Below are 24,559 nucleotides of genomic sequence, written 5' to 3' on the forward strand. Positions count from 1 at the left end.
TTTTCTCCATCCTGGGTATTGAACTAAGGACCTTGCGCTTGTGAGGCAGGCACACTGCCACTGAGCTAAATCCCTGACACCTAGATTTCTTACATAATTTTTTTTTTAAGAGACAGGTCTGGTCTTAAACTTGCTATTTAGGGCCGGGGGTTTAGCTCAGTGGTTCTGTTGCCTGCCTTGCAAGCACAAGGTCCTGAGTTCAATCCTGGGTACCAAAACAAACAAACAAAAAATGTTAAACTTGCTATATAGCCTAGGCTGGCCTTGAACCCAGTACAATCCTCCTGCCTCAGCCTCCCAGTGCTGAGATCACAGATAGGCACCACCACCCCCAGCTGAAATGATTTTTTTGTTTTGTTTTTTTTTTGGTTTTTTTGGTACCAGGGATCAAACGCAGGATCTTGTGCTTGCGAGGCAGGCACCAGAACCACTGAGCTAAATCCCCAGCCCGAAACAGTGTTTGGTTTTGTTTTTTGTTTTTTTATACTGGGACTTGAACTCGGGTCCCTGCGCTTGCGCAGCAGGCGGCGAAACCACTGAGCTAAATCCCTGGCCCACAATGTTTTTGATATAATCAAATATATTAAATAAAATATAGCTGGGTGTGGTGGCATACATCTGTGATCCCAGCACTGGTGGTGGTGGTGGGGGCTGAGGTGGAGAATCGGCACGAATTCAGAGTATGAGAACAAAAAAACCAAAAAACATTGTTTTATTGTGTAATCAGTATCTTAAAATTATTAATGAGGTAGACGTTATGGATAGACGGAACATTGAGGGCCAGTGTACAATTTGGAAACCATGGGGATTGCTGAAGTCTGCATCTGCTCTTCTCTTTCAGGCTCTGGGTGCTCTGGGATGGAGCAGGTGTGCAGAGAGTGAGGACCTGGCTCTGGGACCACATCACTTGTTTCCTTCCTCAGTGAGATTATCGACGTGGCAGGCTCAGGCCTGGAAGAGGATGTCTGTGGGTTGCTCACTGCTGTTCCCCCTCTGGGGGAGGACCTTGCTCCTTCTCCTCTCTGTGGCCAAGGCTCAGGCCCGCTGGCCCAGTGAACCCTCGGAGGCGGTCAGGGACTGGGAGAACCAGCTGGAGGCATCTATGCACTCAGTGCTGTCAGACCTCCATGAGGCTGTTCCCACCGTGGTTGGCATTCCTGATGGCACAGCTGTTGTTGGGCGCTTATTTCGCGTGACTGTTCCAACAGATTTAATCACCTCCAGTGGAGAAATCATCAAGGTGAGACTGTATAGAAAGTCTAAATGAGGGAGCATTCTCCTGATCTATTTTCATTTGATGCCTTTTCCTTCTTGGTTCTAAGCTCTAGCAATTTTGAGCTCAGTTCTTCCATACTTGGTGTCTCTCCTGATGTTCCCAGGAGGGTCCCCATAAATCTCACAGTAGCATCCTGGACTGTATTTTTGCTCCTATTTTGAGGGTGTCACTATTACAAAGCCTTTATTTCATACCCTTTTTTTTTTATTTTTGGTATTGGGGATCAAACTAAAGACCTTGCACTTGCAAGGCAGGTGTGGTGCCACTGAGCTAAATCTCCGGCCCTCTGAAGGTCTCTTAGTCAGTGATTTTTTTTTTTTTTTTCTGTACTAGGGGTTGAACCCAACAGCTTCACACTGAGTTACATCCCCAGCCCTTAAAAATTTTTTTTTTCTTTTGAGATAAGGTCTCATTGACTTGCCCAGGCTGACCTCAATTTAAGGATTTGGTGGAAGGGCATTCTTGTATAGGAAAATGTCACCTTTTGTAAACCATGTAATTAAACCCTTAAGTGTAAATTTTAAGTGCTTTGAACTTATTTTTTATTTTTATTATTTATTTATTTGTTTATTTATTTTTGGTATCTGGTATCGAACTCAGGACCTTGCGCTTTTGAGGCAGGTGGTGGAACCACTGAGCTAAATCCCCAGCTTTTATTTTTTAATTTAATTAATTGTTTATTGGTTTTTTTTTGAGAAAGGGTCTCACTATGTAGTCCAGGCTGATCTGAAACTTGCAGCAGTCCTCCTGCTTCAGTCTCCCGAGTGCTGGGATTACAGGTGTGCACCACCATGCCTGGCTTGAATTAATTAATTAATTAATTAATTTAGTACCAGAGATTGAACTTGGGACCTTGAGCTTGTGAGGCAGGCATTGGAACCACTGAGCTAAATCCCCGGCAAATTTATTTTAAAAAAAAAAAAACATAAATAAATAGAGTTTTGCTCTGATTTGGTGATTTACTTTTACTATTGTGTTTAATCATTGAAGAACCAAAGTTAGTAACCAGACTTCAGTCTTGCCCCATAAACATTTCGGAGAACAAGGCGACTGAGCACTAGGTACAGAAGGGTATCTTTGCTGACCCAGGATGGAAACTTTTGTGTGAAAAATCTTCTCTCCTTCTTGGTTTGTGGAACCTTAAAATTTCCCCTTAATCCCAAGTAAGTGCATGGTTGGCAGATGGATGGGATTGTATCCCTGAAGTTATGAATATATCCCAGCATGCAGGTTAGCACATTTTTTTCTTAAATGGCCAGATAGTAAATATTTTAGCTTTGCTGGTCCATTTATTTTTTGTCAAAACTCTTCAACTTACCAGTACAGTGTTAAAGTTGGTATAGACAGTATGTAAATGAATAGACAGGGCTGTGTTTCACTAAAGGTTTAATTATGGCTGGGGATAGTGGCATACTTACAATCTCAGATATTTGGAAGGCTGAGGCAGGAGGATCACAAATTTGAAGCCAGCTGAAAATAAAAAGGGCTGGGGATGTAGCTTAGTAGTAGAACATTTGCCTAGTATGTAGGAAGGCTTGGGTTCAATCTCCAGTTCTGCCAAAAAATGAGAAAAAAGCCTTTATTATAGATACTAAAACTGAAATTTGAATTCCATAATTTTCAGGTTAAGAAATTATTCTTTTGCTTTAATTTTTTCCCAGTCAATTGAAAGTACAAAAACTGTGGGTTATACAAAAACAGATGGGGAGGCCGGGGATTTGGCTCAGGGGTGCCGCCGCCTGCCTCACAAGCTCAAGGTCCTGAGTTTGATCCCCAGTATCAAAAAAACCCACAAAAAAACGCAGATGGGGGCCGGGCATAGTGGCGATGCCCATAATCCCAGCAGTCAGGAGGCTGAAGCAGGAGGATCACCATGAGTTCAAAGCCAGCCTCAGCTACATAGTGTGTTCAAGGCCAGCCTGAACTATATAATGGACCCTGTCCCCAAATCATGAAACAAAAACCAAAAACAGATGGGGGACCACATTTGGCCCATGGGGATAATTTATTGGCACCTCTCTTACAGCTTTCTTTCCTTAGGTATAGTCTGGAAATGAACTAAAAATATTTGAAGCTCTGCACTATGTTGTGAAAGTTTTATCTTTTTTGGTACTGGGGATCGAACTCAGAACCTTGCACTTTCAAGGCAGATGGCGGAACCACTGAGCTAAATCCCCAGCATATGTTGTGATAGTTTTAATTTTCTCTGCATTTAGACTGCTATATACACATACAGTTCTGGCTATTTGTTTTTGTGCATAAACTACCAAAACTTAGTGGTTTGAAACAGCAAGCTGATTTGCTCAAAATTTATTGGCCAGGAATTCAGGCAATCAAAACTCATCTGGGAAACTCATTTTTACTTCAGTGGCGTAGCTGGACCAGCTTATCTTGAGCTAGAGGAGGGGATCCAAGTCTGAAGTGTCTGATTCATGGTTTGCATCTTCATGGTGTCTATTGGCAGTGAGCTCAGCCAAAGCTGTTGATCAGTGTTCTTGGTTCCTTTCCATATAGATCTTTCAATGGCTGCTTAAGTTTTCTCACAGCATGATCTCTGAGTTTTTTTGGGTTTTTGTTTTTTTTTTTTTGGTACCAGGGGTCAAACTCAGGACCTTGTGCTTGCGAGGCAGGTGTAGTGCCACTGAGCTAAATCCCCAGCCCTATGTCTGAATTTTAAGATTGGATATTCCAGGAAACAGGAAGTGGAAGCCACTACTAGTATCTTAAGGCCACTAGTATTTTAACCCTTGGGAATTTGCACAGCAACATTTCCATTGTACTAGTTGAAGCAAATACCGGTTCTGCTGGGTCCTTACCAATCTGCTCCTTCCCAACAGAAAAGCCCCAGGCTTTTAAACAGATTTAGCAAGGCACAGGCCTGTAATCCCAACACTGGGGATGGTGAGGCAGAAGGATCACCATAAAATGAGGCCAGCCTGGGCTACATAGTGAGTTCAAGACCAGCCTAAACTACAAGGTAAGACCCTGTCTCAAAAAAAAAAAAAACAAAACCGTTCACAAGCTCCATGCCGGTCTTCTCATGAAGTGAGTCTAGTGACCCTTCCTCTTAATTCTAGGTGAACCTACTTTTTGCTTCTACCCTTCTTTTGTTTCCTTCTCTGTGCTGGCTCCTTTCTCTTTATGGCTTTTTTGTTAGGATGGCCTCATGATCTTAGGGGCAGTCATATTTATGAAGATTCTGACCATGCAGCACCTCAGTTCCATAGAGCTCTTTGTAATTTCTGGAATATTTGCATAAGGTTTCCAATAATGTAATACCCTCAGCAAGCCAGATGGGAATCTACTGATAGAGTGGCCATTCTGGAGGATACACATCTTGCCTAACTTCTGATTAGTTCCTTAAATATCCAAACCTGATGTTCATTGCCTATGTTTCAGTGGGCACTATAATATTTTACATGGATTTGTTTTAACCAGAAGTACCTTGAACTGATACAGCGAGCTGGGTATTTGCAGTGTCTGGCAAAGACAGCAACAGGCTTATTCATCAGGGGAGTAAAGAGATTTTACTGGGAAAACAGGACTTTATTTGAGCATATTTATCTGTGGAAAGCAAAAGAGTTAGTAGCTGATCAGCCTGTAAGAAAATACATTAAGGATTGGGACTGTAGTTCAGTAGTGTAACGTTTGCCTAGCATACCTGAGGCTCTGGGTTCCATTCCCCTATACCATGAAACAAACAGACAGACAAACAAACAAAACACCACATGAAAATGCGTGATTCTTCATCCCACAGTCTTAAGCATTAGGGTTATATGGCTTGAGGAGTCAGAAGTTCAGAAAGCCTGACCTCATTCCTGGAGTTGGGTTTCTCCATTTATAAAACAAGATTGAAAGAGTCTCTACTAAAGCAATTATTTTTCTCATTATAGTGGTACATAGATATGCATTGTGGAAAATACAGGAAAGGGAGAGAGGAATATCTCTGTACCACTGAAAGTGAATGTTTACCATTTTCTGTGCTCATCAAGAGGTATCTGTGCTACACATACATACAGGTATCTTAGACTTGGGATCATACTGGACATTTTAAAAAAATTTATTACTTACATTCCCATATTGGGGGTTTATTGGGTTATGCCTTCTGAACATTTTTTTTCCTAGACATATTTTTTAACCTTTTTTCATTTAGTATAGCTTGAGTTTCCCTTCAGTGGTTATTAATAGTCTTTGGGAATGTAATATTTTTGGTTTTTTTGGTGGTTCTGGGATTTGAATCCCGGACCTTTACACTGAACTACATACATTCCCAGCTCTTTTTTCTTTTCTTTTCTCTTTTCTTTTCTTTTCTTTTTTTTCTCTCTTCTCTTCTCTTCTCTTCTTTCCTTCTCTTCTCTTTTTTTTTTCTCTTCTCTTGTCTTGTTTCGTTTCATTTCTTTTCTTTCTTTTCTTTGTACCTGGAATCAAACTTTCTAGGCTCAGCTTGGGCAACTTAGCAAGACAGTCTTAAAATAAAAATAAAAATGGGTAGGGATGTAGTTCAGTAGGCCATCAGTTCAACCTCTAGTACCACAAAAAGAAAAATGACACTAATACTACACTAATAATTTGAGACATGTATACCAATTTTGAAACACAAAATTATAATGTCTTTTTTTGGTGATACTGGGGATTGAACGTAGGGCTGTCACACTGAGAGACATCCTCAGTCAGCCCTGATTTTATTTATCTTTTGTTAGAATCTTTTTTTATTCATTAAAAAAAATACATTAAAAAAAAAACCCAAAAGTTTTCTAGCCACACACAGGAGAAGTATAGGTAGGGGGAGGTATCTGTCCATCCAGTCCCAGCCCTCAGCCCGTGTGGTTTTTGGCAGCAATAAAGGCTATAGGTTAATGGCCCTCAAAATGAAAATGGTGTGTGTATGTGTGCTCAGATGTTCTGGAATGATGGGAGAGGGAGGGGCAGACAAGGTCAGTACTGGGCATGCTGCAGGTGGGAGGCAATTTTGTAACATTTCTTGGTAGTCATGGTGACAGTGACATTGAAGGTAGGGGCTCCACCAGTGCTCTTGATCCTCTTTTTTTTGGTACTGGGGATTGAATTCGGGACCTTGTGCTTGCAAGGCAGGCAGCGGAACCTCTGAGCTAAATCCCTGGCCTCCACCAGTGCTCTTGGTATGAAGATCCATGGTAAATTCCCCATCCTGTAGCAGTGAGTTCTGGATCACAAAGCATTTCTGTCCCCAAGTGTCAGCCCATTTACAAAAATACTTGACCAGTCTTTGCCATCCAGGAGGACGTCAACTTCATTTTCTGTGATGTTGACCAAGTCTTTCCTGGGGACAATGGCCCAGATGGACGGTGAGTCCTTACAGTCCATGATGACTGCATCCTGACAGGTCTTGTCTGCCACAAGATTGTTGTTCCACCTGGCCATCGTGTGGCTACTTGGGGGTACTGTCAGCACTGCTGCTTGGGGCCTCGGACTGGGCTCAGGCAGGTGGGTGGAGATAGGTGGAGAGCTCAGGGCCTAATTTTTTATTTTGAGAGAGGGTTTCACTAAGTTGCCTAGGCCAGGCTCAAATTTACCATCCTCCTGTCTCAATTTCCAGAGAATTGGGATTATAGTCAGGAACCACCACACCTGTCTATACTGTTGTTTTATCTACTTTACTGAATCTTACTGATACACTTAGTAAGTAATTATATATATGAAAGCAACATAATTTCCAGGAGTCCTAGATACTTTCAGTATGCTCAACTTAGGCACACAAGATTCTGAACATGCTATCACCCCAAAATTTGCACTGTTCTGCTGGAAGTGGTTTCAGGATGAGGCAAGCCCAAACCTTCTAATCAGAAACCGTGTACTCAAAGGAACCTCATAGCTTTTCTTTACAACTATATACCTGACCCATCTGCAGCAGTTGAAAGGCTGGCTGCCAGAGTGCAGGTAGAGGCAGCATAGGAGCTCTGCCTGGGCCACTGAGAGCCCTGACAAGGCCATAGCTGGCACCCACCCTGGAGTGGCGCCCGTGTGCCTCTGTGATGTCTGCCCAGCTACTTGGGTAATCTAGCACAACCCAGCAGAAACTCAGGCCTGATACTTTCTGATGAGGATGGGCTGGGAGAGACATTTTGCATCTCATGAGATGACTGGCAGGCCTTTGGAACCCTTTGGACATCTCATTTGGTAGAGCCTGTGAGGTTAGCTTTTCATCCCTGCTTATGTCAGCTTCCTTGAGCCAAGATGTCACAGGCTGGGAGCAGCCCTTCATGGAACTGTGCTCTTAGTTGGTGGTGTGGGCCCCTGATTGTTCGCCTGAGAACAATAGGTACTCTTTTTGGCCAGGAAGAAGACTTCATGAAAGGAACATTTCTTTGGATGCTTGAGCACTTTGTGCAGTGCTGCCTGCATGAGATGAACTGCAGTCTCTTCCTGCCTTGAGTGGGTGTTCCCTGGTTCTGAATGGGCCCCTTGTGAGCACAGCACACCGGGAAATGTGGGTTGTCAAAGGAAGGCATCTTGGGGTAGGATGTCAGAATGGCATTTGCCCAGACTCATCAACTCAAATACTTATTGAAAATATAGGTGCGTGTGTGTGTGTGTGTGTGTGTGTGTGTGTGTGTGTGTATGTCTGTTTTAAACAAAAAAAGGAACTGAAAGAGAACATGACAGTGAAAATAGATTATGTCAGGGCTTAGGATAGAAGGATCTGAGTCTGAGAATTTTATTAACGGCTATAACTATATTAGCTGCTCCTTTTTGGGGAGGAAAGATTATTTTATTTGTCTGTTTATTTATTTATTGGTAGTACTGGGGATTGACCTAGAGGCTTTACACTGAGCTGAATCCCCAGCCCTTTTTTAGTTTGAGACAGGTTTTCCCTAAATTACCCAGGCTGGGTTTGAACTTGAGATCCTCTAGCCTTAGCCCTTTAGAGTTGTAAGTGTGTGCCACCGCACCCAGTTGAATTTTTGTTTTTAGATGAGAACAGTTAACATCAAAGTGTTTCATACCTCAGACCAGAAAGGCAGTGACTGGGTTGGACATGGTGAAAATGTGACACTGTGGTCTTGATTTTTGTGGCAGTAGCCAAGTGTAGGTTTGGCCTTTGTATGTCTAGCAACATGACCAGTCATTGTCTCTTGTGGGTATGGCTCTGCTTTCAAAAAAGAAACAGTAGGGCCGGGGATTCAGCTCAGTGGTTCTGGCACCTGCCTTGCAAGTGCAAGGTCCTGAGTTCAATCCCCGGTACAAAAAAAAAAAAGAAAAAGAAACACTCCCTTGCACCTACTTCCACCATGGTTCTTTACTTCAACTGGGGAGAAAGGTCTGGCCCTCTATCTGCAAGCTGGACCTGTGCCATTTCCTTGCAGCCCGGCAAAGTGACTGTCAAGCTCATTATTTGGAGAAGGCTACAGAGCAGATTGGTCTTTTTGTAGTCCATGGCATAGACACAAGATAACCCTGTGTGGCATTAGCACTGAGGTTCAGATTGCATCAGAGGGACATATCCTGCTTCCCTGAGGAGGGAAAACCGTCAGTTGGCTGGGTGTGGTGGTACATGACTATAATTCCAGCACTGGAGAGTCTGAGGCAGGAGGATCGCCATGAGTTTGAGGCCAGCCTGGGCTATATAGTGAGTTTAAGGTCAGTCTGAACTACTAGGGAGACCTTGTCTCAAAAAGAAAAAGAAAAAGAAAAAATGTGAGGAGCGCCTCTAGGGTGTTGTCTTTGGTCCCCTGCAGACCTTTACTGAGTGTACCTTTGTTGAGTGGTGAATGACTCAAGACTGCAGTTCTGTGGTAGGGACCATCTTGTCACTGCAAATGCATGTACTGTTGCCATGGAGTACTCCAGTGCTGCCTCTTGCCTGTCCTACCTGGCTTTCCTCGGCAGAACCCCGGGCCTCATGCGGGCTAGGCAGAGGCTATTCCACTTAGTCACATCCCTAAGCTTAAGACAGAAAATTTTGTCCTGGGTAAACCAAGATCTCTGAGGATAATAAAAATGTAGTGTATAAAGCCTCATCTCCAGCCTCCCCATGATCCTTAGGTGCTTTCAGGTGTGAGCAGGGAGACAAGGTCCCTCTATGCATTGGAGCCAAAGCCAGCTGGGAAGGAGGACTAGGGAGTGGAGCCTGAATATACCTTCTCCTGTTGTGCAGCAGACTTACATTGTTTACTGAGTCTCGTCAAAGCCCACAGGATCAAGAAGGAACCAGTATTGGCAGAGTCCTGCATGTGCCTGGCCCTGGAATCATGCCAGTATAAGATCATTTCTCACATTTTACAGATGGAGATACTGGAATTGAGGTTAGGTCAGGCCTCACCTGCCTGATTCTGGGATTTATATACTGGGACTTCCAGACTGGTCGGCTACTGTTATAGAGCTGTATCCTGGCTTGTTACAGGGCCAGATCTGTCAGAAGGAACCTCATATTCTGCTTTATCCTTAGTCCCCAAGAGGAAGAGAAATAGTTCAGAGCCTATAAGTTTTGAAAGCTGGGGAGGATATCCAGAGTTCCTGTGGGCAAGGGGCTCTTGCTTTGTCAGAGTAGAGCAGAAATTTCATCTGCAAGCACTTCTGTGGTGAGCCAGGCCCTGAGCTTATTGTCCCCAAGAGGAGCTGCTTGTGGACCCCAAAGGAGACTGGACAGTGTCATCCTGCAGACATTCAAACTCTCCCTAAGTGGCCTTGAAGATGTAGAGTGATAGCTTACCTGTGATTTGGCCAGATCCTGTGTGTCTTAGTTACTTTTCTTATTGCTGAGACAAAATACCTGACACCCAAAGTTAAAGGAGGAAAGGTTTATTGTAGCTCACAGTCTGTTGAAGTTTTAGTCTGCAGTCAGCTGGCTCCAAGGCAGGGTGGCATGGCAGAGGGACATTGCAGAGGAGAAACAGTTCCTGGTGGGCAGAAGGCAGCAAAGCAGTGAAGTACCAAAGCAACAGCAGCAGGCATGCCTTCCTTCTATTCCTGTATATCCATCCAGGCTACCTGCCCTTTGGGTGGTGCCATCAAGGGTGGCCCTTCTTATCAGCCACACCTAGAACTATGCCAAACCAATCAGTGGACTAATTTGGTAACCGCTCACCCTTAATCCCAACTTCACATACTTAATCTGAGCAGCACACACCTTAGATCCAGCCACCTCTGTAAAGCCCCACCTATGACCGCATGAGGCTTTGTGAGGGCATCTAGTCTCAAGCCAAAGCACCATGGAACTGAGGTTATTAAAGTGAATCGTTGCTACTGAAAGTGCTGGTTGGGCCTGATATTCTAGTACCAGGATGGTCTCAGGTGAGGAGCTAGAACATCCTTTCCTTCGTTGAAGAGCACACATGACTACAGCCTGTTCAGGCTGTAGATTGAGGTGGGACACCTATCCTGAAGCCAGTACATGGCTGGGCTCCCAGGCTCAGGGAGCCATCTCCAGAGGGAAAAGCAGATGGGTAGATGAGAGAAGCTTGGCTCTGTTTTTCTGATGGCTTGGTCCAAAATTCTGTGGCCAAGACTACAGGTACATGCCATTATGCTCTACTCAAAGCCACCAGTTCTCTTCTCCCATCTCCTGTGTTAATCAGCTTTTCATTCCTGTGACAAAGTACCTGATAAGAATAACTTAAAAGGAAAAGATTTATTTTGTCTCACAGTTCTGGAGGTTTTAGTCCATTGCTGTGGGCCTGAGGTGAGGCAGAGCATCATGGTGGAAAGCTGCTCACTGCATGGCAGCCAAGAAACAAAAGAGCAAGAGAAAGAGTCAGAGAGAGCAAGGAAGAGCCCAAGAAAAGATACAACTACAAAGACAGGTCCCTAGTGACTACTAGGCCTCCGTCGTAGTAGCTCATTCAACTAAGAACTCATTAATGGCTAATCCATCACCTCTCCAGGCTTCTCAGTCCAGCCAGATTAAGATTAGCTGTCATGGGCCAGGGATTTGCTCAGTGGTTCTGCTTCCTGCCTCGGAAGCAGAAGGACTCAAATTGAATCCCTGGTACCAAAAAAAAGGAAGAAAAAAAAAAAAAGATTAGCTGTTACATATCCCAGTTTGAAATTGGGCATTATAACTTGCTTTGAAACCTGAGGTTTTCTTTCATGTTTTCTGGGTATGTTAACATGATATTAACATGTAATGTTACTTGGCATATGGTTTCCAAGGCTGCCTTGTGGGAGCCTTGCCCATAGAGTGACCTGAGTTTATTCCATAGGAAATACCTACAGCAGAACTTTGACTGATGAGGTCAGTAGAACATGAAAAATGGGAAATGTGAGGAGATGGGGGCAGTTTTCTGTGTTGGAAACTGCCCTAGTGTCACTAGAGACGTCATAAAAGCAGCAGCAGGCTTCTCATTCAGGCATGCTAATGAAACTCACAGGACTGGGCACAGCTCCCTGGCCACTCAGGTATGTCCCATAGGTCTTGCCAGCTAGTTGGCTCCCACCTCTGGGGCCTTTCCTAGTCTGTTCTGGCCCTGTTCCTTCTCTTCTGCAGGTGGCTTCTCCTTGGCTGGTTTTGGCCAGACCTCTATTCCAGGGTTTCCCTGTTCCTTCCTCCCTCTCTGTCCTCTCTGTATCTTGTGAACTTCTGTCACAGTAGTGGTGATTAGGATGAAATGGGTTAGGAAACATCCTCAAGTGGCTGAAGACCTGGATCCACTCCCTAATGCACCTGTTCTTCACTTCCTAGGACTCCTGCCTATGCCACTCCTGTAGAACATTTCATGGTTCTGTGAGCACCTCATTTAGGCCACACATCCTTGCTTTTTTTTTTTTTTTTTCTCAAAATACATTCAACCTTTGCTTTATGTGTTTACATGTGGATATTGAAGTTTTCATATTTAACATTTAAACAAACTAAAACAATTTAAAGCACAGGGTTTTCAGCTAAAACATTTGAGCTAGCTGTTTGTATAGCTAAAAATGATTTTCTTTTGATGTTAGCAAATTTTTATTAAAGGTAGGAAAAGGAATAGGCTCTGCAAAGCAAGTTTGGGCCAAGTAAAAGTAAGAAAAGTACACCCTACAGCATGAAGGTGGGGTACCAGGCAAGAGAGAACACAGTGGCCACTAAAAATGATTTTGGTTTTTTTGGTACCAGGGATCAAACTCAGGACCTTGCACTTGCAAGGCAGACATGGTGCTGCTGAGCTAAATCCCTGGCCCCACTAAAAATGATTTTAAGGAAAAATATAGTGTTTTCATGAACTGGGAGACGTTCATGTTTAAAGATATTTTAACATTTCTGTGTTTGATGGATTCTGTCAGAATGAGAAATTCTTTGTGGTGTGTTAACTGATGGTATATTTTAGAGTTGATAAAATAGGGTATCACAAAGAAATGCTATTCACAAGCCCCCAGAACCAGGCTCAAAAGAGTGGTAATCAGGAGAGGGTAACATAAATAATAACTTCTAATAATGTCATTTAGCTTCTGTTGGTTTTTTCCTAGAGGTAGGAAACTTATTTCAACCAGTTGAAAGGAGGAAAAGTATTAGATATGGAAGGAGAGAGGTGGAGGAAAGGGGGGTTAAAAAAAAGAAACAAGCTGTGTTATGTACATGTGCCTCTTCTCTAAGGTGAATGTAAACTTCATGTACTCCAAACATGTATAAGTAAAATTTAAATTAAAAAAAAATAAGGAAAAGTAAAATGTCTCTGATAAGGTTGCTGCTAGGTCCTGGTTGAGAATATCAGATATGAACCCAGGGTGCCCTCCTCAGTCTTTTAAAAAAAGTTCCTAGCTTTTGGGCAGGAAGAAGCCCAAGAAACTACAGCTGCTGGGGAGCCCAGCAGGCATGTCTTTAGACCTCTTACCACAAAGAAAAAAGCATTGTAATGTCCCTCTGATAACAAGTGATGGCTCTGAAGGCAGTCCCTGAGGTTGGCAGTAGAGATGTGCCTTCTGTTGGCTATTGTGTTTCTGGACTTGGAACAGGACAGTGGCACTGAGAGTGCCTTTGGTCAGAGCAGAGAATGGGTGCCATCTTTTTTGTACTAGGGATAGTAGAAGATGTTTCACAAAGATGAGAGGAGAGATGGGGCCTGGGCAAGAGGCAAGTCTTAATTTCCCTTTTGTCTTATGGTAATAGAAGGGTGGGTTTGTTTGGTTTTTGTTTTGTTTTCAGTGCTGAGAATTGAACCCAGGGCTGCACACACACTAGGCAAGTGCTCTGAGCTACATCCCCAGCCTTATAGTAGAAGTTTTGTTGTTGTTTGTTTTTGTTTTTTGAGACAGAGTCTTGCTCTGTAATTCAGGCTGGCCTTGAACCTACTATGTAGCCCAGGCTGGCCTCAAACAAAATTGTGGCAATCCTGCCTCAGCCTCCCAAGTGGAGGGATTACAGGCATGTGGTACCATACTCAGCTTATAGTAAAAGTTTCTATGGTGGTGTTCCCTTGGGTGTGCTTAGTGTTACTAGTTATGTTGCAGTAGAAAAGAACTTCCACACTGAAAGAAGTCTGGGAAAAGCTGTTGGGTAAAATAAGGGTATGAGCTCCCTAGGGCACTTCTCTGCCAAGCGCAGAAATGGCCTCTGAGATTGTTTCCCATACTTTACTACAGAACCTCTCTTAGAGATACCAAAACTCCTTGAGATTCCTTTGACAAATAATGTCCTACAATGGTTCATTCTAGTCCCCTTATTCTGGGTAGGGACCAGTTTTTCTTGAAATTTGAGAGGCAGGGTTAAACATTATATGCAGTCAATTCTATTTGCTACACAAAAATACTCGTGTGCCCTCAAGTACAGTGCATCAATTGTAAAGTTCTGGGGCATTGAACCTTCTCATCCTTGCACCCAGACCTGTGTGCTTTTGCACAGGTACACAGGAAAGGCACTCCAGGCTAGGCATATGAGCTCAGTAAAGGTGTGGTGCCTGCAGAGAGCAGGGAAGAAATTGGTGGGAGGCTGGAAAGGAATCCTGAAGGTTGGGATGAGATACTGACTTGGTTCTGCAGGTTGCATGAGCAAGTAGGTTGTAGGGTGTTGCTGATATAAAAATCTAACATTCTTGAGCTCCATGCATTACCTCTCTGGAATTAGACATGTTTGAGTGCTAGCACTGCTATCCCCTATGGTGTGGCCTTGGGTGAATTAGCTACCATCCAAGCTAGCCTACCTGGTGGCCTGGTCTTTTGTGACAGGTAAGTGAACAGAGGTGTACTTCTTTGGGGGAGAGGAATTGATTTCCCCAGTAGGAATTCTGAATTACTCCTCCAGCCTATCACACAACCCAGGCTAGGCCAGTGGTTAACTGCAGATCATTATAGGTTATACTATGATAAAAGCACTTGTAACGGATGCTCATGTCTCTTCTAGGTATCAGCAGCTGGGAAGGAGGCTCTGCCATCTTGGCTGCATTGGGACCCACAAAGCCACACCTTAGAGGGTCTCCCCCTCGACACCGATAAAGGTGTGCATTATATCTCAGTGAGTGCTGCACGTTTGGGGGCCAATGGGAGCCACGTCCCCCAGACCTCCAGTGTGTTTTCCATTGAGGTCTACCCTGAAGACCACAGCGAGCCACAGTCCATACGGGCAGCCTCACCAGACCCTGATGAGATAGTGTCATCGGTCTGTGCTGCTGATGAGCCAGTGACAGTCCTGACAGTAATTCTGGATGCTGACCTCACTAAGATGACCCCAAAGCAAAGGATTGATCTCCTCCACAGGATGCAGAGCTTCTCAGAAGTGGAGATTCACAATATGAAGTTGGTACCAGTGGTGAATAATAGACTGTTTGACATGTCAGCCTTCATGGCTGGCCCAGGAAATGCAAAAAAGGTGGTAGAGAATGGGGCTCTGCTCTCCTGGAAACTGGGCTGCTTCCTGAACCAGAATAATGTGCCTGACATTCATGGTGTAGAGGTTCCTGCCAGGGAGGGTGCTATGTCTGCCCAGCTTGGCTACCCTGTAGTGGGTTGGCATATTGCCAATAAGAAGCCCCCTCTTCCCAAACGAATCCGGAGGCAAATCCATGCCACACCCACACCTGTCACTGCCATTGGACCCCCAACTACAGCCATCCAGGAGCCACCATCCAGGATAGTGCCCACTCCCACATCTCCAGCCATTGCTCCTCCGACGGAGACCATGGTTCCTCCAGTCAGGGATCCTGTTCCTGGGAAGCCCACAGTCACTATTCGGACTAGAGGTGCCATTATTCAGACCCCAACCCTAGGCCCCATCCAGCCCACTCGGGTATCAGAAGTTGGCACCACGGTTCCTGGACAGATTCACCCAACGATGACCATTCCTGGCTACGGGGAGCCCACAGCAGTTGCCACTCCTCCCACAAGTACCACGAAGAAGCCACGTGTATCCACACCAAAACCAGCAACGCCTTCAACTGATTCCTCGACCACTACGACTCGCAGGCCAACCAAGAAACCACGGACACCCCGACCAGTGCCCCGGGTTACCACCAAAGCTCCCATCACCAGATTGGAAACAGCCTCCCCGCCTACTCGCATTCGCACCACCACCAGCGGAGTGCCCCGTGGGGGTGAACCCAACCAGCGCCCAGAGCTCAAGAACCACATTGACAAAGTGGATGCCTGGGTGGGCACCTATTTTGAGGTGAAGATCCCATCAGACACCTTCTATGATAATGAGGATACCACCACTGACAAGCTAAAGCTGACTCTCAAGCTTCGGGAGCAGCAGCTGATAGGTGAGAAGTCCTGGGTGCAATTCAACAGCAATAGCCAGCTCATGTATGGCCTGCCTGACAGCAGCCATGTGGGCAAACATGAATATTTCATGCACGCCACAGACAAGGGGGGCCTATCAGCTGTGGACGCCTTTGAGATCCATGTTCACAAGCGCCCTCAAGGGGACAAGGCTCCTGCAAGGTTCAAGGCCATATTTACAGGTGACCTCGCATCAGTGGTGAATGACATCCACAAGAAGATTGCCTTGGTGAAGAAGCTGGCCTTTGCCTTTGGGGACCGAAATTGCAGTACCATTACCCTACAGAATATCACCCAGGGCTCCATTGTGGTGGAATGGACCAACAATACACTGCCCCTGGAGCCCTGCCCCAAAGAACAGATCACAACACTGAGCAAGAGGATTGGTGAAGATAATGGGAAACCCCGGCCTGCTTTCTCCAATGCCCTGGAGCCTGACTTCAAGGCCATGAGCATTGCTGTGACAGGCTCTGGGAGTTGTCGGCACCTACAGTTCATCCCTGTCGCGCCACCCAAGAGGGTGCCCTCAGAGGTGCCACCCACAGAGGTGCCAGACAGGGACCCTGAGAAGAGCAGTGAGGATGATGTGTACCTGCACACAGTCATCCCAGCCGTAGTGGTTGCAGCCATCCTGCTCATTGCTGGCATCATTGCCATGATCTGCTATCGCAAGAAGCGGAAGGGCAAGCTCACCCTTGAAGACCAGGCCACCTTTATCAAGAAGGGGGTGCCTATAATCTTTGCTGATGAGCTGGATGACTCCAAGCCCCCCCCCTCATCCAGCATGCCACTCATCTTGCAGGAGGAGAAGGCTCCCCTCCCCCCTCCCGAATACCCCAACCAGAGCTTGCCCGAGACCACTCCCCTAAACCAGGACACCATGGGAGAATACACACCCCTGCAGGATGAGGATCCCAATGCACCTCCCTACCAGCCCCCACCACCCTTCACAGCCCCCATGGAGGGCAAAGGTTCCCGTCCCAAGAACATGACCCCATACCGGTCACCCCCTCCTTACGTGCCCCCTTAACCCATAAGCGCCTGTGTGGAGGCAGGGGTAGGGCAGGGGCCTGGAGACAACTCGGTGTTGTCTGTGGAGACCGGTGGCCTGCAGACCATCGCCTACTGGTAGCCAACACCTGACCTAGCACACAACTGACACACAGGGCCTAGACAAGCCCACCCTTTGGTCCTCCCAAACCCCAAAGCAGCTGGAGAGACTTTGGGGACTTTTTAATTTTTATTTTTGCCTAACAGCTTTTTGTTTGTTCATAGAAAATTCTTCGCTTCGTTTTGATGGCTGGCTCTGAAAACACTGAGTAGAGGTAGATGGAGGGAGCGAGGAACCATGAATGAACTCGCAGGCGGTGCTGGGTGGCCCCAGCTCTCTGCGTCTTGCCTTTAACACTAACTGTACTGTTTTTTTCTATTCACGTGTGTCTAGCTGCAGGATGTAACATGGAAAACAGTAGCTAAAGATTAAATTCAAAGGACTTTCAGAAGTTACAGTTAAGTTTTTACATTTAATCTGCTGTTTACCTAAACTTGTATAATTTTGGGGTGGGTATGGGGAATTGCTTTGCTAAAAATAAGCACCCAGGGTGTTTCAAACTTGGAGAAGACCAAGGGACAGTATTTTTTATCAAAGGAATCCTATTTTTTCACACTATGTCAACTTGGTTGCTCTGATACTCCAGAGCCTGATTGTGGGCCTTCCTGGCCCTGGCTTGGGGGCCAGGGCCATGGTGCTGGGCTTGCTCTCCCGCTGTTGCCAGGGGCTGGAAGCTGGAGGGGCCTCTCGGGTCATGGGCATCCCCACCTCCACCCCATGCACACTAGTGGCCCACCACCAAGAGGTCCTTCATTTCCATAGAAAAAGGACTCCAAGAGGCAGCGGTGGCTGTGGCCCCCAACCTAGGTGCTCCAAGGTGGACCAGCTGCTCTTGGGGCCACCTGGGAGGTCGAAGAACTCGACCACATCAACTTAGTTTCTTTTTGCTTTTTGTGTGTGTGGTTTTTTTCCCCTTCTAAAAGGAATATCATGTTTTTTTTAAACATTCAGTAGGGGACATTTTGGTGAAGATGCAATATTTTTATGTCATGTGATGCTCTTTCCTCACTTGACCTTGGCCGCTTTGTCCCAAGAGTCCACAGCCCTACCCTGACCCACCCCATCCCTTTTCTCTGGCGCTCCAGTCCCAGCCTTTGGGCCTCAACTACTGGAAAAGGTCTGGTGGCTGGGTGGGAGTGCCAGCAATAGTTCATAGTAAAAACCTGTGGGCTCTCAAAGCTAATTTTTTACTAAAGTTTTTATACAACCTCAAATTGTTTTATTAAAAAAGATTAAACATGGTGATGCTTACAGCAGTTTGTAAAAGCTCTTAGTGTCGATTCCATGGAACTGACAGCTTTGCTCATCTTGATTTTTTTTTCCCCCCCTTATTTTCCTAATGGTTTAAATTCTGGAATTATACTGGGACTTCTTTTGCCTTTTTTAGAAGAACATCTGTCCGTCCATCTGCATCTCTGTCCCATGACTCAGGGGTGCCCACTCTGCTTCGATTCTCCTCCTTTGGGAAAACCATTTTGAGCATGATTTTTCTTGATGTCTGAGTTATATCCGGTAACTTTTAGGGAGGAATGCCTTTTGCAATAATGTATCCATTCCCTAATGGAGGGTGGGTGGGTGGACCCAGGCTCCCTTTGCACATGGAGCAGCTACTTCTAAGCCATATTGAGTGTTTTACAGAGGATTCAACTGTTTTGCAGAGGACTGTGTGCTGCCTCAGGAGGGAAAGGCTGACAGGAGGGTAGGGGCTCCATCCTGCTGTTCTCCAGAGTGCCCTTCCCCTCATGCCTTTTTCCACGGGGCCAAACCATCTCCCCCGCCCCAACTCCCAGCAGGGTACTGTGGTGTGAGCAGTGCTTCTGTGAGAGGAGCCTGTAGATGAAGGCTCAGTGTTGGTGACCAAGCCTCTTGCCTTCAAGCCCTGTCCTTACTGAAATTTTTCTGACTTCCCAGAGCAGGAGCACAAGTAAGATCTGACCTGGTGAGATTATTTCTGATGACCTGTCAAAAAATAATTTCCGGTGTTCCAGGTGAGGGCTTTGAAAGGCCTTCCAATAGCTCTGTTGCCCCTAGCAACCCCATCATCAGGCATTGCCAGCAGAGACCAGAGAATGGCCTGTTGCCATAGCAACTGGAGGCAATGGGGCAGTGAACAGAATAACAACAGCAACAATGCCTTTTCAGGCAGCCTCCTCCCTGAGTGCTGGGCTGGAGATGGCCTTTGGACTCGGAGACAGACGGAGAGCCAATCTCATATTCAAGTGTTCACCAACCACTGACATGTTTTTATTTTCTTCTATATGATTTTAAGATGTGTTTTCTGCATTCTGTATAGAAACATATCTAAATAAAAGCAGTGTCTTTATTACAATGCCACTGCCTCTGAGCATCTGTTTCCCTAGCCTCTATAGGTCCCCAGACATGAGTGGTGGGAGGACTACGTGACAGGAAGAGGGGACCAGATGGCCCTCACAGGAGCCTTAACCATTCTGTAACTGGGTGGGGTGTGTGTGTGCTCCAGAAACTCTGTTAGTATGTAAGCTCTCCCCTTAGCCAACTAAGACAACCTCCTTGCTCCTCTGTTTTCTCATTTGCAAGGCGAGGTGTGGGTGGCAGAGAACCCAGTGAGGTTGGTTGGAAGCAAGGATGGTGGGGGGGCCAGGGATTTAGCTCAGTGGTGCCATGCCTGGCTCAAAAGCACAAGGTCCTGAGTTTGATCCCTGGTACTGCAAAAAAGGATGGTGGGAAAGATGCTGTTGCATGCTTTTGCCCTGGAATGGGGCAGCTCCTGGGCAAGGGTCCTTCAGTTTGGGCCCCTGTGACATGGGGATGGAGGGGTGCCTCTGGCTACAGCTCCATCCAGCTCCTTCTGTCTGTGGTTACTCCCTGGTGACCACTCTCAAGGTAGCTTTAGTGTTGGCCTTGGGGCAGACAGAAGAGAGCGTTTCTAGGGAGGCTGCTTTGCCCTTGGACCTGTAGATCCTGGGTGGTCAACCCTAATTGGCTGGCCTGGGGTGGTCAGGACAGCTGGTTAGGCCAAGCCTGATTCAGTACCAAAGGGGTTGTTCTGGGACATTGTTCAGCACATGGGAGGTGGAGGTGCAGCAGCTGTAACTACAGGGAGCCATTTATCACAGGAAAAGTAGTGACTGGGCTTACCTCTGCCCCACCATCTCCTTACCGTCTCCCTCTTGCAGCCTCTACACTGCTCCTTTGCTCACAGCCTTCAAGACCCAGAAAAAACTGGTTCCATGTAGAGTTGAGGTCTAGCATGGAGAGTTGTTGAAGGTCAAAAAACTACATGTTAGCCGGGCAGGGCGGCTCATGCCTATAGTCCCAGCACTTTGGGAGGAGGATACTGCAAGTTTGAGGCCACTCTGGGCTACGTAGTTCAAAGGCAGCCTGAACTACATAATGAGACCTTGTCTAAAAAACAAAAAAACTACTTGTTGGAGTTAGGACCTTGGTTGCAGCGCACTGAAAATACCAGAAAAAGCTGTCCCCAGCATGTTTTCAGGGGTACATACCTCAATCCCTCGGCGTAGTAGCAGGGCCCCAAGAAATGCTCCTCTCCTTGTTCTCTTTACCTGAAGTTCTGCTTGACATCTCACTGTCCTGAATTTGAGTAAGAAAATACCTGCTCTTAGCGAGAACTAGAAGGCCTGCAGGGCTGTCTCCACCCTGCCCTACCTCCTTGGGGGATGGGAAATATTTTAATTGGCCTGGAAGATCCCTGCTCCCAACCAGTCATGCCAAATCTCTTAACTTTTTTTTTTTTTTGGACAGGGTCTTGCTATGTAGTCCAGGCTGGCCTTGAACAATTCACTATGTAACCCAGGCTGGTCTTGGACTCAGTGTTGGGATTATAAGCGGGCACCACCATGCTCAGCTCTGCTCAGGTCTTTTGAGCTAGACAGGTGGTGATTGAAAGGAAAGGCAAGAAGAGACTACACAAGAATCTGTCTTCCCACCTTCTGTCCTGGGGCAGATTTATGGGATCTCTCTGGCCTGGCTTCCCCATCTCTGAAGTAAAAACAGGGCTGATGTCCAAGGGGCTCTAGGACATCCTGTGAACCAGAGGACAGACTTGAGATAAAGGATCACCTTCCCTAAAAAGGGGAAAAAATACAAGTCAGAGGAATCTGCTTTCTCTCCTGGTAGAAAGGCCACTACCGAGAGCTAAGATTGGAGCCAGGGCTGTTGGCTGGAGAATTTTGCAGTGTGTTTAGGAGCTCCTGGCCAGCCTACTCTCTAGAGGCTCCACAGTGCAGCCTCCAGTCTGCTCCCTCACCTTCCCAACAAGCTGAACAAGCTCACATGAGGCTCTTCCCTAGCTGTTCTCAACCAGGGAAGCTACAACTCAAGTATCAGTCTTGAGGGTGAGCTTCATTCCTCTCTCTCTATTACCATACCTTAAAAATCTGAATCAATCCAGTCACTGGTACAGGTAACAGGCCTAAAGAAGGCAGGGGAATTGGCCTGGGTCTTGCAGCTAGTGTGAGAGATTTAATTCTAAGTGTGAACCAAACACTTCAGGGATTTTTCTGATTACAAAATTTTGTTCATGCTGGGTGAGGTGGCACATGCCTGTTATCCCACCTACTCAAGCAGTTGAGGCAGGATGGCAGTTTTTTTTTTTAAAGACAGGGTCTCTATTTAGGTCAGGCTGGCCTTGAACTTGCAGTGATCTTCCTGCCTCCACCTCCCAAGTGCTGGGATTAAAGGCATGCACCACCACGCCTACCTAGAGGAGGCAATTTTGAGGCCAACTGGGTAACTTAGTGACTTAGTAAGATCCTATCTCAAAATATAAACATCGAATATATCTATTGTAAAGCAGCAAGGAATTAAATGAACCCCTACCTTCTGGGTACCACTTCCCTATCTGCAGGAGTTGGGGTGCTCCTGGAGAGAGCCCCCCCCCCCCCCGAGGGCAGCCTAGGGTAGGGGCAGCATGGAGACCTGCCATAGGTTTTCCGGCCAGGGCACTTAACAGCCCTACTGTCCCCACCTTTGATGGAGGTGACCCTGCAGCCTCAGCTGGGATGGGAAGTTAGTCTGTCCATTTTCCCTGTGTAGGTCTCTGTGCGCAGGCTCGGGCTGCTATAGTTCACAGTGGGCCTGGGGGCGACTCTCAACCTTGGTCTTGGCTCCGATCGTGCATTCATTCCCCTCTTCCCCGCCCAGCAGCGTGGCCACTCTGGGGCGAAGAAGGGACAGTGCCCAGCGGGCTCCCAGGAGGTGGCGCCAGAGGACTAAGCAGCCAGCAGTAGATGGGCTGAAGAGGTAGGCGATGGGCGTGGTAGGCAGGGCGTGGGTACAGTGAGGGCCGCAAGAGGCTTGTTGGGGGCGGGGCTAAAACCTCCACGGCGGCGGGGGTGGGGGGTAGGTAAGAACCTGGACTGGGCGGAGCCGTTAGGGTTGGGGCCGGGGCTGGCACAGCTGTGCGGGTGTGGTTGGTGTTTCTGTTCTCTATCGCTGGAGGTCCTTTTAGCACGTTCCCGAGAGAAGCTGGGGTTCGGAGCCTGGCATTTGCTGCGCAGTTCTCTGTCGGAGAGGCTCCTGGGGCTCAGGCCTGCAAACCTTTGAGCTCGGATAGGTGTAGTTGAGAACCGTAAGAACCTACCCTTTGCGCGCACTCTTGCCAAAACGCTTAGCGCCTGCTTCGAGACTCCCAGCGGGGAACCTGTTGGATTCTTTTGGTCTCACACAGCCTGAGAGCTCCTGAGGGTACCGCCTAAAGGCGCGGGGAAGTGTGGGTCTGAGTGGGTCCTCGAAGCAAGCGAGGCGCATCCACTTGATTGGTTAGGGTTCTCCTACTCTGTGCCCCGGGGGGATGACATGGCACTAGAAGCAGACCTGACTTCCTTGACTCTGAAGTGAGAGCACCTGGAGGACCCAGGGAACACCTTAGCCAAAACTCTGCACAGCTCCAGGCACACACAGGGACAGCAAGGATCATTCAGTTGGCAGATGGCCAGGGGTTCTAGGGCTAGGAATGGTGGCTGTTATTATCTTCTGTCTTCATGGTAGCGCAGTCTCAGGCTGTCAAGGACAAATTCCAAATTGGAGTCCTGCCAAAATGGTCAGGAGCTGGGGCCAGATCAGCCCCCTTCCCATAGAATTGGATCCAGTGGTCCAGGATCACACTCTGTTTCCCTTGGGCGAGAGAAGCAGAAAGTTTCAACCTATAATAGCAGGAGATGGGGGAGCTTCTCAAGGGTGAAAAGTTTTATCTTTGGGCCTAGGGGAGGGACCATTTTTGTTCCTTTCTTGCTCAGGGACAATCCTGGTTGGGCTGAGCAAGGAGCTGGGCATTGGGAATGTTTAAGGAGATGTTGTCCTGTGCTTGATTGAAGAGCACATGGTGTAGGAAGTGGTGGGGTGGGGAGCTCTGTATTCCTGTCTCCAATGCAGTAATGACAGTGCAAATGAGAGGCTGGGAAGGCAGTGACTGTGGTCCACATGGGTCTACATTAGCTAATTTTTGGATCTCTTTCTCAGAGAGGCTCAGAGTCAGGCAAGGTTGGGAGAGGGTTGTAATCCACCCTATGAGCCCCAAGAAGATCTCTGGAGGAGAGTTGGGAATGAGTTTGGTTGGAATTAGGATTAGCAAGGGGCGGGGGGCACAGCTGGGTTAAATACTTGACCTTGCTTCTCTCTTGGTAACAGATGGAGCATATTCTTTGCCTAACCTTACTAGGAATTCTCAGTCTGCATTGTCAGCTCTTTATCAGGAAAATTGCCTCCCCAGAAAGCTGATGTCCACACTAAGCCTCCCAGCTGGAGGAGTAATTAATAACGTAAATAGCAGAGCTAACCCAGATGTTGTACTGAACTGATACCTGGTCCCACCCAGCCTGGAACCTGAGGGAGTCAGAGAGGCTTCTCCTCAGACAGCCCTGATTCCAGAATGTGACTTCAGCCCTCAGAGCCTGGCTTGATGATGCTGTGCCCATACCCACCACTGGAGGACAGGCTAGCGGTCCAGCATTAAGGGCCATGAGTTCAGAGCCTGGTTTGAGCAGGATACAGGCAAAGAAAGGCCAGACTTGGGAATCATAAGTTTAGTGAAGACAGGGTAAGTTCAACAATCTTAATTTCTGCTATATCTCTGGGGCCCACTGCAATATTGTCCTCATTCTAGAGCTCAAAAATGATCAAATTTAACTGAATTGGCTAGGCATAGGTGTACACACCTATAATCCCAGCACTCAGAAGGCTGAGTCAGGAGGATTGGGAGTTCAAAGTCAACCTGGACTATATAGTGAAACCTTGTCTCAAAAAATTCAAGCAAGAGGGCCGGGGATTTAGCTCAGTGGTTCTGGCACCTGCCTCACAAGCACAAGGACCCGAGTTCAATCCCCAGTACCAAAAAAAAAAAAAAAAAATTCAAGCAAGGGCTGGAGATTTATTTAGCTCAGTGGTTCTGCCACCTGCCTCACATGTGCAAGGTCCAGAGTTCGATCCCCAGTACCCCCCCCCCAAAAAAGTAAAAAAATTCAAGCAAACAACACCTGAAATTCTCTCTCATGGCAAAGACCAGAGGAACC

At 46.8% G+C, this 24,559-nt stretch overlaps 1 protein-coding gene across 5 annotated transcripts in view; it reads left to right on the forward strand.

Annotated features, from left to right (window-relative positions):
* Positions 1-19,379, forward strand: part of Dag1 (dystroglycan 1) — a 70,961-nt gene extending 51,582 nt beyond the window's left edge. For all 5 annotated transcript variants that reach the window (XM_004834042.3, XM_004834041.4, XM_087186081.1 and 2 more), the window contains 2 exons: positions 842-1,240; positions 14,565-19,379. In XM_004834042.3, the coding sequence (XP_004834099.1) occupies positions 962-1,240; positions 14,565-16,967 (2,682 nt within the window). In that variant the 5' untranslated portion in view covers positions 842-961 and the 3' untranslated portion in view covers positions 16,968-19,379. The remainder of the gene's footprint in view (positions 1-841; positions 1,241-14,564) is intronic.
* The last annotated feature ends 5,180 nt before the right edge of the window (positions 19,380-24,559 follow it).

Source organism: Heterocephalus glaber, unplaced genomic scaffold (assembly GCF_053883595.1).
Source record: "Heterocephalus glaber isolate CG9 unplaced genomic scaffold, H.glaber_assembly_v1.0 deba00001504, whole genome shotgun sequence".
NCBI classification, from domain to species: domain Eukaryota; kingdom Metazoa; phylum Chordata; class Mammalia; order Rodentia; family Bathyergidae; genus Heterocephalus; species Heterocephalus glaber.